This window comes from Mastacembelus armatus, chromosome 7 (assembly GCF_900324485.2).
Source record: "Mastacembelus armatus chromosome 7, fMasArm1.2, whole genome shotgun sequence".
Taxonomy (NCBI): Eukaryota; Metazoa; Chordata; class Actinopteri; order Synbranchiformes; family Mastacembelidae; genus Mastacembelus; species Mastacembelus armatus.
In genome coordinates this window covers 6352413-6367756 of record NC_046639.1, presented here as the reverse complement: position 1 = coordinate 6367756, position 15344 = coordinate 6352413, and the positions used below count along the sequence as shown (strand labels likewise).

The following is a 15344-nucleotide window of genomic DNA, read 5'->3' as shown; positions in this document are numbered from 1 at the left end:
TTATTCAGTGTGGTATGTATTAGGAGCCCCCCCCCCAACCTAGTGAGTGTGTGTCATGTCAGCCTCTCTCTTAGTATTACTCTATGATTCACTTAATTACTGTAATAAGTGTTTTCCTTCTGGAGGTGGTCCGGAGGTCGGTGAGTCATAGTCTATTAAGGCCACACATGTTTAAGGATAGACGCAGTACCAGATGCTTGGTCTATGATCAAAATCAGAGAATGGCCATTATTTATTCACATTGCTTGAGCCTGAGCTACCTCGAGAGATGTTTTATAAATGACTCAAGGTGAGTCTACTTGCTCTTTACTCTCTAGATTCATCACTGTCAAGTTGTTGGCAAGCAAAAATGCCCATAAAGCTGTTAACAGATTACATACAAATACAAAGATCTTGCATGTGTTGGCCCAAGTTAGTTGACCTTTTGTTGTAAGGACATCCAAATAGACATCCATTATAGATCAGTTTGTGTATTAACACCAGTAGATAGTTTAAAAAAAAGTAGTACATCAATAATGTGGGCTGAAGAAATTGAGCAATAGCATAGAAGCTTCAAAACAAGATCAATTTTAAATGGTCACCTTTGTTCCACAGGAAAATAAACATGCACTGAATATAATAGATTATTTAATAATCCCTAGAGGCGAAGTGGTTTCATGGCTTTTTTTTTTTTTTTTTTTTTTTTTAATTGTAGTGGAAAAATCTTCACTGAAAAGACATGATACAAACATTTCACAATGTGGTAGAATACACAGTGGTTTGGGAGTTTGGGTTTGATTCATTTGATTGATATGTAAAATAAGATCGACTTTATTAATCCCTAAAGGGAAATTCAAGAATGAATGACGTAATGATTAAATGAGCAAATGAAACCTTTTCACCCCACTACACATCAGAGAACATTTTGATAAGGAAGTCATCATCTGCCAAAAAATGGCTCTCAAATTTTCTTGGTATTCTAGTAAATTAAATTATTGTATTTTGGACTATTGGTTGGATAAATAAGACATTCGATAGGCATGGGAAGTGTAGTTTTAATTATTAATTGAGAAATAATTGGCAATTTAATTGATAAAGTAAGTCTCAAGTCTAAAATAAATTTAGGTGATTTACTGCACATCTACAAAGCTGGAGGACTCAGATTTATAAAAGAATGTGCAAAACATTCGCAGTGGAGATGGAGAAATTTTGGATTCAAAAACACTAAATCCTACGTTTCCCACAATGCAGTTCAGTAGCACCTTTCATTACATCCTTCCAGCTTTCTTAATCCTTTTCTAGCTTCGGTTGGTAACTAGGGCTTTCTGTTAAGTTTCTCAGGTGCAAGCCATGATAACCCTTATGACATCTCTATTGCATCATCAGGATAAAACCCACGCAAGCACAGGGAGAATATGCAAAGTCCACACAGAAAGGTCCTTGCTGGGTTTCAAGCCAGGAACCTTCTTGCTGTGAGGCAACAGTGCCAACCACTCATCCACTGTACTGACTAATAATACACTGAGGAGACAAAAGTAATAAAAAGGAACACATCAGTAGGTATAAACAAGGTAAATGCATACATTTAATATAGTTAATGTATTTCAGCATGTTAACAAGCTGTTGCTCTCCTTATACCCAGCTTGCATGTTCATGTTCATTTTCCCTTCACCCTCAGGTTGGTCTGAGGCTTCATGGTTGGTGGACATAAGCAGGGAGGGACCCAGGGTTTTGAAGTTGTGATCACAGTTTTTGAAAGCACCGGATCAGTCAGTGGTCTTGATTCCTAAACATTTAGAGTGTGTGAAGGATGAGTGTAAATATCCCAAATGGAAGCAGTTGATATTTTTATTCACAACTTTTTAGAGCTTTGCTGGACAGCCAACAGTGTGTCCCTTTATTAGTTGAAGGAGATCTGGGCAAGAGGGAGGGGTGCTCACATGCTAAATTTTATGTTAGTGTTGATGTCTGCATTTCATAAAATGACTTTTTTTTTTGTGTGAGGTTTGCTAGTTTCATGTTGTGCCCTATTTGAAAGTCAATGACATTTTCATAGTGTGCTGTGATAATGTTGTGACAACCAGCCATAGTTCCTGTCCTCGCCACAACCTTGTTCTCACATCATTTCCGTATATTAAAAATACCATTGGAAATGCCATTATGCTAATGATATTATGATGTGTTTTACAGCTTTTTAAAAATCATTGATTGATTTTGGTTCAAAAATACTTAGCCACAATATGGCAGCATGTAGGTACATCATTGTATAAATGTGCTGAAGGTCGTTTTGCTGCTCAAAAATGCGGTTTGCTTTTTATTACTTCACTTGAATGGTTGACCTTTACTATGCCAAATGATGTGTGTGCTGTTTTATATTTAAAGCTTTTCATATTTATTTGCTGAAGTTCAGGCCTGAGTTTAATATGTACAAGGATGATTTTCTGACATAAATTTGGAAGCCATTCTGTATACAACACACGTATGATATGGAAAATTGAAACATTCAGTGCAGGTACAATGCAAATTGATGTTTCATTGAAGTAGGCGACATCCTGTGTTGAGTTAAGCTTCTCAAATCAATAATTGCATATTCATAGATTGAGTGTTTTATTAAGTAATTTTAAGAATTTTATTCAGATAAATTAAACCTTTTTTAGTGGAAAAAAAATACGTGGCATCATGTCATATCGATCATTTGCAATAAATAAATAAAAGAAATGTTACTGTGTTTTATAGTACAGCTGCTCTGACGTTATTGCTCTGAACCCGAAGTAATTACCCTGACCTTAACACCATCCTGCTCAACCACAACCCAAAGTATAGTGTAAGTGTGGTTCTAAGATGGATAATTACAATACTTGTTTCTTTGTAATTATACACAATATCACAAACGTAATTCACAGCACACTTTTTGTGGGACTGAAGCCGTCACTCCTACCTCTGCTGCACAGAACATCAAAATTAATTTTGAGAAAAATCTCAAGAAAGAAGGTTGTGTTATTAATATATAGGCATTAATCTTCAAATGTTGCACCCACTCATTCAGCCAGGAAATCACAGCTGAATATTTTATTGCTTTTGCTGCATGTCTGCATCAGTTGGTCCATATTTTTGACCATTATTTTGGAGTGTAGGCAGTGCGAGAAAGGCTACACCTATGGGTGTCCCAGCTCCACTTAGTCTATTTCTGTATCTAAAGGAAAGGTGATGGGTGGAAGGGGGGAATGGGGCAAAGCAAACAGCAAGGGTCTCAACACTCAAAGTAAACATTACCCTGTGTTTGAACTACACACCTTCGGACCTACAATTCTCCCACACACTCGCGCTCTTCCCCCTGAGTCTTTCACCTCCTCCCTGAACCAGCTCAGCTAAATACACTGCTTATCCCAGGGCCTCCCCATAAGTCAGGGAGGAAAAGCACCTCTGACGAGGTCTCACCTCCACTGCCAACGGCCCCTAGCCAGCAGCTCTTTCCTACATTTGGGGACTGGTTTGGAATAAATGGACTAATGGCTTTTCAGAGCAGCTTTCCTAATCACCGTCTCTGAAGAGAGAAGGATGTTATAAGATGATAATTTAATACGATCATAATGAATCCCATATACGTGACCACCTAGTCCTGCTTCAGTACCAAACAGAAATTAAGGTTTGGTGCATACAGGTCTATTAAGCACATGATAAAACAAGGAGTGAATTGGTTTCAGGAGAGTGAAAACGTACTTCATTAATGTACGTCGTGGTTTCATCCAACAAAATCATTGAATTCAGTATTCCACGAATGGCAGTGGGTTTACGCACAGATTTAAGCTATTTGTGGCTTTAATATTCTCAAGAGCATGAACAAGATGAGAGCTAGAGCAGCAGTAATATTCAAAATGACACATTCCCTGGAGGAAACGGTTTAAACATGTGAGCATTGCCCAACATCTCTTTCTTCTTTGGTTTAGTTGTTTTGACTTTGTTTATTCATCCTTGTCTCGAAGCGCCGGGTTCATCCTCCACTGTCTTCACTTTCCCAAAAACTGTGATTCCTCAGCACAAAAGAATGAAAGAAACTTCTAATGAAAAACAATTTTTTCATCTTAGGCAAGAGTCAATTACCAGGGCAGCATTACTGAACATGCTTCAGATTTTGTTTCAAGTGTTCAGAGGAGCGTCCTCTGGACTGAAGTGAAGGATGTATTGTTTCTGACATGTTTATTCCTATGGCAAAGACAGTTTGGGTTTCCAATAAGACCAACACACTCAGCTTTTGTTGTCCATGTGTAGGTTGGAATGCTCCCAGAAACTTTTATGGGTACAGTTTTTTCAAACAATGCTTTGACAGACATGGTTGATTTGTGGGCCAGGATTTCTTAATTTGTATTTATTTCATTCTGTGGAACTCACACCAAAAGCAATGGAAATGTGGGCGTGTATATTTGACATTGATGTTTGATCATGACAAATTACTTGTCTCTTTATATCCCAGTCAATGTCCAGATCTTGGTGAAATTGGCTTCTCGCACTAGGCTAACAGTTTGCAGAGCTTCACATGTTCATATTTGTTGTTAGTGAAACGTTAACTAGTGGTAACACTGTGTTTTGGTACAGAAACTAAAAGTTATCTTTGTGTGATGCAGTTATAGTGCAGGTTTGTCAACTTAACAAAGATTGGTTGAAGGGAAATGTTGTAGGATAGAGCAGGTTTTTCAGTTACGTCATTCATTGTTTTTTACCAGCCATAAAGGCACATTGTTCTCAGTCATCATTTCAAATTTCACTGATGTTATTATGAAATCTAACATGGTAGTTACATAACATTAGAGACACTTAAAGCCTGTTTTTTTTCTTTTACTCTCAACAGTTCCCTAAAGCAGCAGAACCATCAAACCATTTTGGATGTGAATTTGAAAAAACACAGACCTGTGGTGAAGACATAGATGAATAATTGACAGTTTTCTCTGATATGTATATGTATTTATTGCTTCATTCTGCAAAATATCACACTTATACAGGTTAACCTTTCAGCTGATGTGCTATGCTGTCAATCTTTGAATCGTAATTACAGTTTCTGACTTCAGGCGTTTTTGAAAAGTGTGTGTGTGAGAATGTGAATGTATGTGAGTGTCAGTGTGCATTTGTGACTCAAAGTAAAAGCTTGAGAGATGGCAGCCTTGCAGACTGGAAAGATAAAGTGAACTGATGCTCCAGATGGGAGCATTAATAACAAGATGAAAAGTGGGATTCTTTGAGTTTCTGTCATTATGAATGCTCATTACCACAGTGACGTGGCACCTAAAAACTGACAAGACAGATATTTTGTGGTGATTAATACCTCCTCTATTGGAAAAACGCTTCCTCACGTGGCTTATTTGCTCTTATCCTGGAAGACAGACTGTAAGGTGAAATGACCCAGGCTGCTCCTCAGGAGAATTCCTATTGTTCTCACATAATATAAATCAATACTGGGGTTGGAGAGCTCTGGCACAGCTAAATGGCTTTGGGAAAACTTAGCAAGAAATGAGCCACAGCTGCCCTTGGTGCTTTATACTTTACTCAATCTTGCAGAGAAAAATTAAACCCCATACAAAATCTGACAAATGATTAAAGGAAAACAGTTCAGCTGGAATCATTTGTTTAGACAGCCCATTGTCAACACTCATTCTTTTGTGACAGATTTTAAAAGTGTCCGTTTGACGACATTTATGTGTCATCACATCTATGTACACTCTATGGGCAGAGTGAGAATGTGTGGATGGGGTCAATATAGCAGAAATACTGAAACTACATTTTTTTGGCCTTACGGACTTGTAGTTCTTGATCTGTGTAATTGCAGATTGATTTACAGTATTTATGTCAAAAATGTTACTGTGTCATAACAGGGTCAATACTGGCCTTATACCTTTTAGATTCCTTCTGGAGTAAATCAGCATTAACTAAATGATATGGTGGCGTTTCCTCTGTGCTTGCCTAAAGGTGGTAGATTTAGTTTTGTGATACAGATTTTTGTGTATTTTACATTATCGTTGTCCTGTTTCCCGAGCAGACTTCATGTCCTCCAGGAATAGGCAGCTATGAGCTCAGGGGTTTAGGTTGCAGGTCATTTTCCAGTGGGATCAGCTGGCTCCTGCAAAGGGTTTGTGATAAGAGTGGAGATTGGAAGCTATGTAAACCTTATTAAGATGCCCTTCCAATGTGTGCAGTGGGTTAATCCTAAACACCTGGGCTAGGTAACTGGGATTTGATGGGATCATGAGGCAAACCTGATCATGCTCCTGGTCAAATCCATTTCCATTCTTATCTCTTCACATTCTCTCCTTTATAATTCAAACTCAATCCAGGGGCTACACAACAGATATCCTGAGCTATTTTATCTCTGCCCATATTAGTATTTCAGGGTGTTAGATAACCTACTAAAGCAAAGTAAGTTTGTTAAAACTGGACCTTAACATTTTTGTTTGAATTTCATACTGAATTTGAATGATGTCTGTATGTCCTTAGCCGACTGGATACTGCTAGTCAGTGTATTTTGTAATTTTATTGGGTTGACTTTAGCCATTCTTGCCATGTGGCTTTGGTTGGTTCACTTATGTGGTCCAGGCTGAAATGTGTGTTTCTCATGGACTGTTGTGATGTTGTGATGACTGTTGTGATGATTTCCAGAAGATCAATCCTCTTCCCTTTGGTGAGCCACTGAAAAAAAATGTATGCTGACATGGATGTTTTTCATAGTGAGGATTGCAATATCTTTGCTCCTTTTATTCTATTGCCACTGTCAAATACGCTACCTTTTGCCTAAATCTTTAGATCCTTAACTGTTTAATTAACAAAAAAATCTCAGCTGTACTTTGTGTTTACTGCAGATGTTGCCTTGATAACACAGTTAAGACATTGGCCTGGCAGTAGATTATTAATCCTGTTATAGACCAATAGCAGAGTTTTAAGATTTGCAGGATCTCAGGAGACGCTGAGAAAAAGACCAACAAAAATTCTCCTGAAAATTACCTGAGCTGAGTTTGTTGCACTTTGTGCTTGGTACCATGACTGAGACATGTATAAACAGGTTTGGTATCTTTTTTTTCCACAATCCTTTTTAATTATTTATTTATTTGCCAAATGTGCCGTTAATCCGTCAAAGATCACTGCACCACAAACAAGCATGTATTTCTATGTTTACACATGTTTATTTGTGATTACAAAGAAAAGGATTCTTGTCATTTTAGAGGAAAGGTTCTGAAAAAATACTAACCAGCTTAATAAAATTTAACCTCAAAGTAGCGGCATTATGATTCAGGTTAATTTTCTTTCTGTGTCTCTTCCTGTGTTGCCAAATGTAGCACAACCCATTACATGGAATTGACATTTAAAATATCTGATAGCTTGAAGAGTAAAAGTGATGCCATGAACTGATCACTCCCTCCCTTTTCTTTCCCCCTTTCTAGATGTGGACGAGTGTGCAGAGGCGCTTGACAACTGCAGCATCGATGCCATCTGCCAGAACACCCTGAAGTCATACAAATGTATTTGCAAGTCGGGCTATAAAGGGGACGGCAAACATTGTGAAGGTAAAACACTTGTGGATTAATGCACTCATTTTCATTTATGGTTTGAAGGCACACACTTTCGCTCCAGTCTGGCGGAGCACAGGGAGGATTTTTACACTGAAGTCAAAGCCACATTTCTCATGTTGTTTTGTCTTATCTCCATGAATGTAATCCCCAGGGCCAGTGACAGGGCTGATAAGAGCTTCTGTCTCACTCAACATAACTCATTAGCTTTAAGAGTCTCCTGAAGAGGAAGGCGAGTTGAGGGAGCGAGCGACGGATGCAGGCAGGGGAAAGCCAGGTGCAAAGTGCTCCTTTGTGACAAGATGAAATGAAGCAGTAAATTTCCTACACATGTTAGAGGAGAGAATTAAGATAGCAGCTGAAAAGGCAGTCAGCAGGCCCTGCCAAGCAGTCAGGGATATTTCCACAGACCAGAGGCTGGCCTTGTAGACTGTCAGACACAAGTCTGTTTTTCTAGCCTTTTTCAATGTGCCCAAAGCCTCCGGATCATTAGGTCCCACAATTTTTATTAGTATTACTACAAAACCATATTTCACAATGTCATTTTTTCCTTGCTATTATTATTCTTTCATTTACTTGACCGAGTGTTTTTCATGGCCTCTTGCCTGTCTGTCATAAACGTTGCTTTACTGAATCTGTTATAAAATATGTGCAAGGTTGGGTTTCCATTGAACTGAAGGTTAGCTCATGGATCTTCAAGGCTGATACACTTTTAAAGCAAAATTCGAAAGCAACATTGATGTAATCAGAAAAACAACAAAATGTTTTAGTAACTGGTAACTTAGAGGAGCGTGCTGTGTGGCTGCCTGTTGAAACAAAGAATTTAAGTGCACCTATTAGTAATCTAAAAAAAGGTAGCAGAAAGCATTAAATACTATGAGAAAATAAAGCATTCTCATGTTCCCAAACTATGTAGAGTTCTCATGCCGGTCAACCGAATCCTCCTTGCCACTTTAACTGCTCCTCCAACCTGTTCCTCTGTAACGTCTATTTTTTCAGAGTAGAGTTTTAGGTTTCAGTGAATGAAATAAATACTTTGTTCAGCGTAACCTGTAGGTGTCGCTTAGATCAGAAAACAAATGGGACAGTCTACTGTTTATTATTTTATTATCTGATGAGCTCTGAAAAATATGATAATCAATTCATTAATTAATTTTAATGGTGTGATTATAACCTGCATCTGATTCTATTTTAGGTTGAAGGATGGGAGAGATTTTTTTTTTTTTTTACTTTGCTCAGTTTTTAATGATTTAGCTAAGACACATTGGTCTGTCTAGCACTTTTCCTGATATAATTTGTATTAAATTTTAAGCTAGAATCGTGTCTATAAACCAAACTGTTATTAATATTACATCTATTAAAACTAGTAGTAAATATGAGGAGAGAAAAACTTTGGAGAGACTCAGTAGCATATGACAAGTGTTGAAAGCTAAGTCAAGAACTACTGGAGAAGAATCACTTTTGTGTTAACATGGTGGGTGTTTCAGGTTTCGAGCGCAGTAAGAAAGTGATGGGTGAATGTGTGCTGTGATCAGGGAATGACAGAGATGCGTGGGAAGTAGAGAAGCGGTGTGCAGAAGAAGGTTTCTTTGTTTCAGTCCCTTCCTGCTGCTGTCAAGTCCAATTAAGCCTAAGAATGAGATGGCCTCAAAGAGGAGCTGGAAGGACGGGATTACTGCCCCTAAATGGGCCAATAAGTGCTGAGTGGAAGTGCGCTGTCTTCATAATTCACCTTGTCTGGGTCTCTTCAGTACTGGCCCCTCAGCCATCATCATAACCATAACAGACAACTCCACTCAGGCTGTCATACCAATCTGCAGCCTTTCTTTCTGTCTCTATTCTTTCATTTATAGGTCACTTCTCTAAAGTTTTAGCTATTGAGATCGAGTTTATGTTACGTTCATTTATTGGTCTGATGGTCAATATCTGCCTTTTATTAACTATTGACTACCAGTCACTCTGTGATGCCAGTAATGTCAGCACTAACTTAATAGAGATTTCTTTCTGATTAAACTAATTACACACATAGCTGGAAATAGCTTCATTTTCAGACAGTTTTATTTCCTTTGACCTTTAATTCTTCAGAAATGTGTCCTGTATGAATTATTAAATGTCCTGAGTGTCAGCCTTTCTATGTGGAGTTTGTCTGGTTTTCCTGTGTCTGTGCGAATATTCTGTGGGTACTTCACCTACACGGGTTAGGCTCATTACCAAAATAAATTTGCATTAGGTGTGAATGTGAGTGTTTGTCTCAATGTATCAGCTCCAGGCTACTGAGACCCTTTACTGATATCTGGGTAAAGGGACATCTGACTCTTATTCTCTGGGGTCATGTTAGTTACTGCTGTAAGATTCAGATGCTTTTTACATGCTGCCAGCAGATTCAAAGGGGAGAAAGCAATGTCTTGGCATATTTAAACATGAGGATATTAACTGTAGCATAAAATGCTAACTTTTAGTTATAGGCTTTTAAATAGTATCAGTGAAACTCAGGCATATACTCAAATCACATCAGTAAGCGGTGAATCATCTAATTATCATAGCGGTTGTCTTGTCCATTTTTACCTCTTAAGTACCCTTATGAAAGTAGAGATGGAACAAGACAGTTCAGGTAAATGATATTAAATTACTACTACTGCTGCTACTACATCTCAACTCTCAGACAGAGTTTGATTGCTACAAGTTGCTGGAGTACCTGCTCACGTCCCTGTGTGTATCATCTCTCTGCAGATGTTGATGAGTGTGCAACTGAATACAACGGCGGCTGCGTCCACGAGTGCATTAACATCCCAGGAAACTACAGGTGCACATGCTATGACGGGTTCCGCTTGGCACATGATGGACACAATTGTCTAGGTGAGTGAGTGATGTGTGAGAGTCTGTGCGCACTTAACACAGCATGTGTTTCTGTGTGTTACACAGATTCTGTCTCTACATCTTGTGCAGCTAATTATGCAGGACAGTGTTGCTATAAGGAGTTTTTTTTCAGGAGAGCATATACATTAAACTGCATGTGTCAATTTTCAAACTCTGACATGATCCATGAGGTTGCATAAATTCTTCTCTCTGCATGTGTAATGTCACATCACAGATGCTAATGTATGTTTTGGGGCTGAACTGAGCTCTTACTAGGCCCCTGAATAAGATATTAGTAGTCTCCAACTGTGTTTTCACAAAATGTAAGAGGAGACCTTTTTTCTAATAAGACTAACAAAAAGAGGTGAATTTATAAAGATCCTGTACTGGGACCTCTTGAATGAGCTGTCAGGTGACTGTGCTTTCCCATGGTGTAATATTTCCAAGTGTCCCATTCATATTTGCCTCACAGAGAACATATTACATTTAAAAGGTTATGAAAGGAAGAAGAAAACACACAGTACTCTTCCTGCTGCTGGGAGCTGCTAAACATAGCCATCATCCACCCACCCCCAATTCTGTCTTTCTCCCTTTTCTCTCACATCCACCCAACTTAAATTCCTTTTGTTTTGTTTTGAAACCCCCCAACTCAGCCTGCTGCCCATCAGAAATCTTCTCCCTCTTGGTCACAACCTCAGTATGACTCACTTGATTCGATATTTAACGCCAGCTAGCTACTGTGAGTTTGTTGTAGAAGAAAGTAACAGGCAGTGTGTTCACCAGATTTCACATTCAGGTGAAGTGATGACAGAAAAAAAACTTATCAGCACTTAACAAAGATTCACTGTGAAAGGGCCTTTGCATGTGGGCACACACGGCATCACACTCATATCAGTCCCACATTTGCTTGATGAAGTGCATGTAATGCTGGGATTAAGGTACGCTGGAATGGAAAACACTCACATCTTTCGATCGATAGTAAACCTGTTCTGACTTGACAGTGCCTCCATGTCTCGGATTCTCTTTCCTCCATTCTTCTTTCTCTTCATTTCTTACCCTCTCTGTCTGTCTCGTCCTCTCTCCGACTCTTGTATGTAAAGTGTAAAGCAGGGCTATTTTCCAAGCCATTTAGTAATGGCGTTCAGTTGTGTGTGGATCATTTGCTCTGTAGTGGATCAGCTCCTGCCTTGCGTGCAGGTGTTTAATCGCAATATATGGTTGTGTGGCTGCTGCTGTTGCATCAAACGGAGTAGCATCCATCGATCGCTTTGATATCATTTGTCATAGTGAAACACACACAAACATAGAAAGAGCTTTAAAGTTTTTTCCTCTTTTGACCCTATGACCCGTATGGATAAGGGCAGAGACTTTTCTGAAAGGCTTGAGATCCTTCCAGGAAATTCTCTTATATTCCTGTGAAGATATAGATCCTATTCATTATTAAATGAGTAAATATTCTATAGTGTCAGCATAGCAAATGGCATACTGAATGATAAATACGCAGCTGTCAAAAGCAAATCTTGCCTTGATGCCCAAAGGCTCTGAGGACTTCATTTTCTTGAGAATTTGAACTAATTCTAATGCCCCCGCTCTGCTCTGCCAAGGGAATAATCCTCAGCACAAATATAAGAGGAAGGAGAGGAAAAGGTAGAGCTGAGGTTTCAAATTAAAGCCCCAGCTTCCTTTTTCAGGTTTAAGCTCGTTTCTGGCCCCTGAGAAAAGATTAGTCCCCTTGGCCTTGGAGGGGAGAGCCTAAGCAGCTGGTTGCCAGACGAGGTCAAACCCTCAGAGCCCTTGTAGAGCAGATGTGCCCCAGGCTGTGGAGCAGGAGACATTCACCTGATCCTCAGAAGTTCACAATGGGTTTAGAGTCTCAGATCTTTAAGGTGCTTCTCTTTGGGTTTATCACATGTTGTTTTTTCTCCTCCTATGATTTTTCTTAATTTTATTTCCACTGCAGTATAAATTCCCAATGGTGTAACACAAGTTCCTGCTCTCAGCCCTCTGAGGCATTCCTTTAGACAGTAGCCTGTGGCTGTCAGCTCAGGAACACCAGTTAGGCCAGTGAACACACATCCCTGTCCACGTCTTCTTTGTTTGCTTGCTACCTCACGTGCCACGCGGCTCCTTGTAATTGGATGTGTTGGCAGCATAATGACATTGGATGGTGGCAGAAGGCGGCGGAGCGTGAAGCAGAACACTGCCTTGTGTGCCTCACCAGGGACGCTCTGGTTTCTGAGGTCTCCCCTGTCTGCCCTAAACCCCACAAAGATGTCAGAGAGTCAGCAAGGTGGAAGCAATGCAATATCACAGCACACTGCTCCTGTCTGTGTTGAGTGAGATGTCACTCACTGTATAATTTACCTCACACTGAGCTTTTTGGATCCTCTCAAAACTCACACTGAAGAGAATAAGTGAAGCATATAAGAACTTGATTACATCTTTTACAACTTCCAATATTATTATCTCACAGAGGTGAGGGAGGGATGGTATTTAATAGCGAGGCTGTAAAGGATTTTTGGAGTCTTAGGAAAAACAGAGGAATCAGTGTCAGTTTAATCCAAAACACACATCCTCTTTACAATGAAAACCAGATGCAGGAAGACTATTAGTTCCCCACTGTAGCACCACCGTCCCCACATTTATGACCTATGTGTTTTTGTTGAGGTCTTACAGAAACCCAAATACCATCTTATCATTGCTAGTTCGTTAAACTCCCTTAAGTAGCTTAACATAATAAGCATCTGCACAAATACTCCCTGTCCTTGTAACCACAAAACACAACATTTCACTTCTATCTGGAGCTAAAAGACACAAATAAAGAAGTTCTTATGTGCCCATAAAGTGGAAATGCCGCAATCACATGCAGCCTGAATACGACTCCCTTGGAGAACATGCTTGAAATAGACATTACAGATGTTCCACAGAGCACTACCGTGCTGTAAAGAATGTGCTTTTGTCATTGCATTGTTTACTTATTTTCATCATTCTCTGCCCTGTCAGTCAGGACATGTTACTCCCTGTTCCCAGAAACTCATTTGGCTCTCCACACACTCAGTACACACAGCTTAACAGACCATGTTCCTTTGATTTCTATTGACCAGCACTGATTTGGTTTGTATTGATTTAGCAGAGCTCAATTCCCTGTGCAATCTATAGGGAAATGAATGCCCTTTTACTTGAACCTTCCCCAAAGACCTAACATGATCTATAACACAAAAGCACTGTCATTACAGCTTTGAAATAGACTTCTGAAGAACAGTTTTGAAGTGGAAAAAAAGGTCATGTCAGTTAACACTGTTTAGTGTTTTGCTAATGGCTTTAATTGTAACCTGACTTTTTTTTTTTTTTTTTTGCCACATTGAAATTGTTTCTCAGAATTCTTTATAAACAAAAAGCTTTATCTGTCATCTATCAGTCTAAGTCGTCCCTTGAGTGTGCCAGTATTGTGCAGCCAGGTTATTGTAGTCCTTTGGGAACATGTTACAAGTTTGGCTAATCAAACAGGTTCCAGACCAGTGTATTATTGACCAGGTTAAGATAGGGGGGGAAAGTAGTCATCCAATAGTGTCATGCTGACCTGCTCTGCAGCCTTTTAAATGCATTTCTTTTAAATTATTGGTCTCTTCCAAGGCAGCGATGATAACCTCTGCACCCTTCACTCTGGCAGAAAATATTTGATTCTAGTCTGGATGAGGTGCCTTTAGTATCTTTAACTCTCCAAAATGTAGGATTCAGTCAGGGCAGTGATGATCTGGTCACCTGCTCTCCTAAAGAGGGGTTCAGATAATAAAGACAGTATTGCACTAACCCTCCTTACTTTCCTGCCACATATGCAAATATCCTGCACTTTTCCCAGTGGATAGTCAATTTGCTTTTGTTGTGGATGGAGGTTGGATAAGACAGTCTCCCCACAGAGGAGAGGCGCTGGAGTGATGAGTTAAAGGATGGATTTGAGATTGGTGCATTAGCTGGCTCCTGAAGAATATATCGACACTCTCTCAGGATTGTTCAGTCACATACACCATGAAATGAACAATTCCAGCTGAGCCCACTGGCAGGCCTTTGGGGGAAACTCAAGCCTGAGATTGGGCTTAGGGATGTAAGCATGTAGCAGACTGGGAGCCGTCAGACGTCAGTACTGGGCCTCTTGTCTCCTTGGCATAAGGCTGTCCACCCAAACACTTATCCTGGGGTTTTGTTTTTAAAATACTTCCAGACTTGTTTTGGAGGAACAGAGGAATACCATGCAGCATGATCTTAGCTCATAGTTTTTCATTTAGGAAAGAATTCAGCAAAAGATTGGATATGGACTCTGTGTCTGGTCTTATTTACCAAAACGGTTACCTGGGAGACAGGCCCAAAGTCAAAAAAGTCTGAGTTCAATCAAAGCTGTATTAGTTTTGTTTATGTAATAGCATAAAAAATCAAGCCTCACTGCTGATTTTAGAATGAAATGCTACAGTAAACAGAGATTTTATTCATGTTTGCTTAGCAGATGTGAATCAGTTAGCTGTATTAGACACAGTGGTTCAGGCAGGCAGGAAGCACTGGAACTAATAAATTGTTCAAAGTGAAATACTGGAAGTGCATTAATGCATCAGTCTTAGCTTGCAATAGTCACCCACACTTCTATGATGTAAGAGTGTGTTCTGCAGATGAAAGACCAGGACATCCTGCAACACATCAATTTATACAATTTCAGCTGACATGCGTTGAACTTAAACAAATGTTTCAGCGTCTGTGCACTCAGTTGTCCTCTCAGGCCAGGCTCCAACCTGACGCCGTGGTCGCTGGTGGTTAAGTGGCTGAAAAAATACACTGTGTCACTGAACTCCCGAAGTGACAGTGAGAAAGACAAGATCCTGCAATCCTGAGTGAAATAATAAAGAATCTAATTTTAATTAAAGCTGGCTGTGCATGTGCCACTCCACTCTGTGAACCCAAACTGGTGCCTAC

At 39.6% G+C, this 15344-nt stretch overlaps 1 protein-coding gene across 7 annotated transcripts in view; it reads left to right on the top strand.

Annotated features, from left to right (window-relative positions):
* The window catches only part of scube3 (signal peptide, CUB domain, EGF-like 3), a 64905-nt gene that overhangs the window by 8342 nt on the left and 41219 nt on the right, over nt 1-15344 (top strand). For all 7 annotated transcript variants that reach the window (XR_003297290.1, XM_026333117.1, XM_026333116.1 and 4 more), the window contains exons 2-3: nt 7404-7526; nt 10260-10385. Coding sequence is in view for 6 of the 7 variants with exons in the window: in XM_026333117.1 (XP_026188902.1) it covers nt 7404-7526; nt 10260-10385 (249 nt within the window). In the remaining variant the exon portion in view is untranslated. The remainder of the gene's footprint in view (nt 1-7403; nt 7527-10259; nt 10386-15344) is intronic.